The sequence below is a fragment of the Elephantulus edwardii genome, unplaced genomic scaffold (genome assembly GCF_000299155.1).
Source record: "Elephantulus edwardii isolate Elephantulus edwardi_28Jun2011 unplaced genomic scaffold, EleEdw1.0 scaffold00092, whole genome shotgun sequence".
NCBI lineage: Eukaryota > Metazoa > Chordata > Mammalia > Macroscelidea > Macroscelididae > Elephantulus > Elephantulus edwardii.
Window position 1 is genome coordinate 379,987 of NW_006399842.1, and position 2,304 is coordinate 382,290.

Below are 2,304 nucleotides of genomic sequence, written 5' to 3' on the forward strand. Positions count from 1 at the left end.
CACCTTAGTCTCCAGAGAGACACCATTGCTCTTCAGTACTTTGGAGAGGTCCCTAACAGCAGACTTTCCCATGGCAATGTGCTTTTTAATTTCCTGGCTGCTGGTGCCAACACTGTTGACTATGGAGCCAAGCAAACTAAAGTGACTTAAAATAATAATTGGACTTCCAACACCGTCAGAGCCCCCAAGTCTAAATCTCTTGTCGCATTCCAGACTATCTCTCATGGCCTTTCTACTAGGCCCTCATCGGGCCCACCCCCGACTCCGTTCTTCACGTCATCTCTCCTGTGCTGTGGGCCCAGGCTGGCTGCCTGTGGCATTGTTCTCAGCGCCTGGGGAGTAATCATGTTGATAATGCTCGGAATCTTTTTCAATGTCCATTCCGTAGTCCTTATTGAAGACATCCCCTTCACGGAGAAAGATTTTGAGAACGACCCCCAGAACATATACAACCTATAAGAGCAAGTGAGCTACAACTGTTTCATCGCTGCGGGTCTTTACCTTCTCCTCGGAGGCTTCTCTTTCTGCCAAGCTGGGCTCAATAAACGCAAGGAATACATGGTGCGCTAGGGCACAGTCCAGTTTCCCCCTCCATTATTTAAAGACCCAGCATGTGAGGCGTCCAGTCCTCCCCCCATCCTGTACCACAATAAAGAGAAACTGCTTCCTTCAAAAAATAATAAATAAATAATTGGATTATTTGTTTCCATTCTATAGGTCAGCTAAACACAGTAGACTGGACTGAATTTTTCTGTAGCTGGATACTCTAAAATTCCTACCAATATTGAGGGCCTCTCTTGATATGGGCAGGACTATTGGGACAGCAGAAGGATCTCTTTTATGGTCTTCAATTCCCAATAGACTAGCTGGTGCTTCCTCACACAAAGGTCTCAGGATCTCAAAATCAAGAAATAAGTCATCCTTCACAGAGGTTTTTCAATATTTCTTTTGATAACTATTTATTGAACAAGAATAGTCACAACACAAGCTTCGATTCAGTGCACACTATGATGAAAATGTTCTTCTATTTAGAATGACTCCCAGAGCTCCTTTCATGTCCCTATTCCTTAAACTATAAATAAAAGGATTTAGCATGGGAGTGACCAGGGTGTATAAAACAGCCACAATGACATCTTTGCCATTGGACTCTTCGGATGAGGGGAAAATGTACAATCCAATAATTGCCCCATAGTAAAGACACACGACAGAAAGGTGGGAACCACAGGTGGATAAGGCTTTGCAGATTCCTTTGGTTGAAGGGACTCTCAGGATGGTGGCTCCAATGTGGCCATAAGAGACCAGGATACATATAAATGGAAATATAATGACCACACCCCCTACAAAGAGAATAACCATTTCATTGACTGTGGTGTCTGAGCTGGACAGTTTGAGTAAAGTAGAGAGGTCACAGAAAAAGTGAGGGAGAGTGTTCTTACCATAGAACGACAGACAGGCCAGGAGTAGGGTGTGTAATAGAGCATTGGCAAAGGATAAGACCCAGGACACTACTACTAGCAAGAAACACAGTCTCTGACTCATGATAGTGGTATAGTGCAGGGGGTGACAAATGGCCACATACCTGTCATAGGCCATGGAGGTGAGCAGGAAACTGTCAATATCAGCAAAGAATATGAAAAAATACACTTGAGAAATGCATCCAGCGTATGAAATGGATTGACTTTGTGTCTGCATGTTCATTAACATTTTGGGGGCTGTCACTGATGAGAAGGAGATGTCAGTGAAGGCCAAATGACTGAGGAAGAAGTACATGGGGGTGTGGAGGTAAGAGTCCACCTTGATGAGTAGAATGATGAGCAGGTTCCCCAGCATGGTGGTGAGGTACATGCCCAGGAACAGAGTGAACAACATGCCCTGCTGCTCCACTTGGATGGGAAACCCTAAGAGGAGAAATTCAGATACCATGCTGTGATTATGACTTCTCATCCTGTTCTTCTTTTTTGCTGTAGGTAAAAGGAGATATGACAGTCTGAGAGAAAAAGAATTTCTTTGACATCAAATATTGTTTTTATATGTTTTATAGCTAATCAGTATGTAAATGTGTGAAACTTAGTATCTCATGTATTTCCCCCAGAGTAATAGAGTTGTGTTTATTATATGCCACTCCCTTGAGGGAACCCCTAACTATCAGAAATATTTATCAGATCTGAAGAGTTCATCAGTTTAGAACAGATATCTGAAATTAAGAAAGTAGTGTGCAAGGTTAAGTCAGTAACTAGTTGTTAGAAACACTATTATAGGATATTCATTTGGTCTGATAACATACTCTTGATCCTTTTTATTATT

The 2,304-nt window shown here is 42.4% G+C and overlaps 1 protein-coding gene across 1 annotated transcript; it reads right to left on the bottom strand.

Moving 5' to 3' along the window:
- Nucleotides 1-1,005: 1,005 nt before the first annotated feature.
- LOC102850878 (olfactory receptor 50-like) lies at nt 1,006-1,944 on the bottom strand. The gene has a single exon (XM_006890674.1). The coding sequence runs from the start codon at nt 1,942-1,944 to the stop codon at nt 1,006-1,008; it is 939 nt and encodes a 312-aa protein (XP_006890736.1).
- Nucleotides 1,945-2,304: the final 360 nt, after the last annotated feature.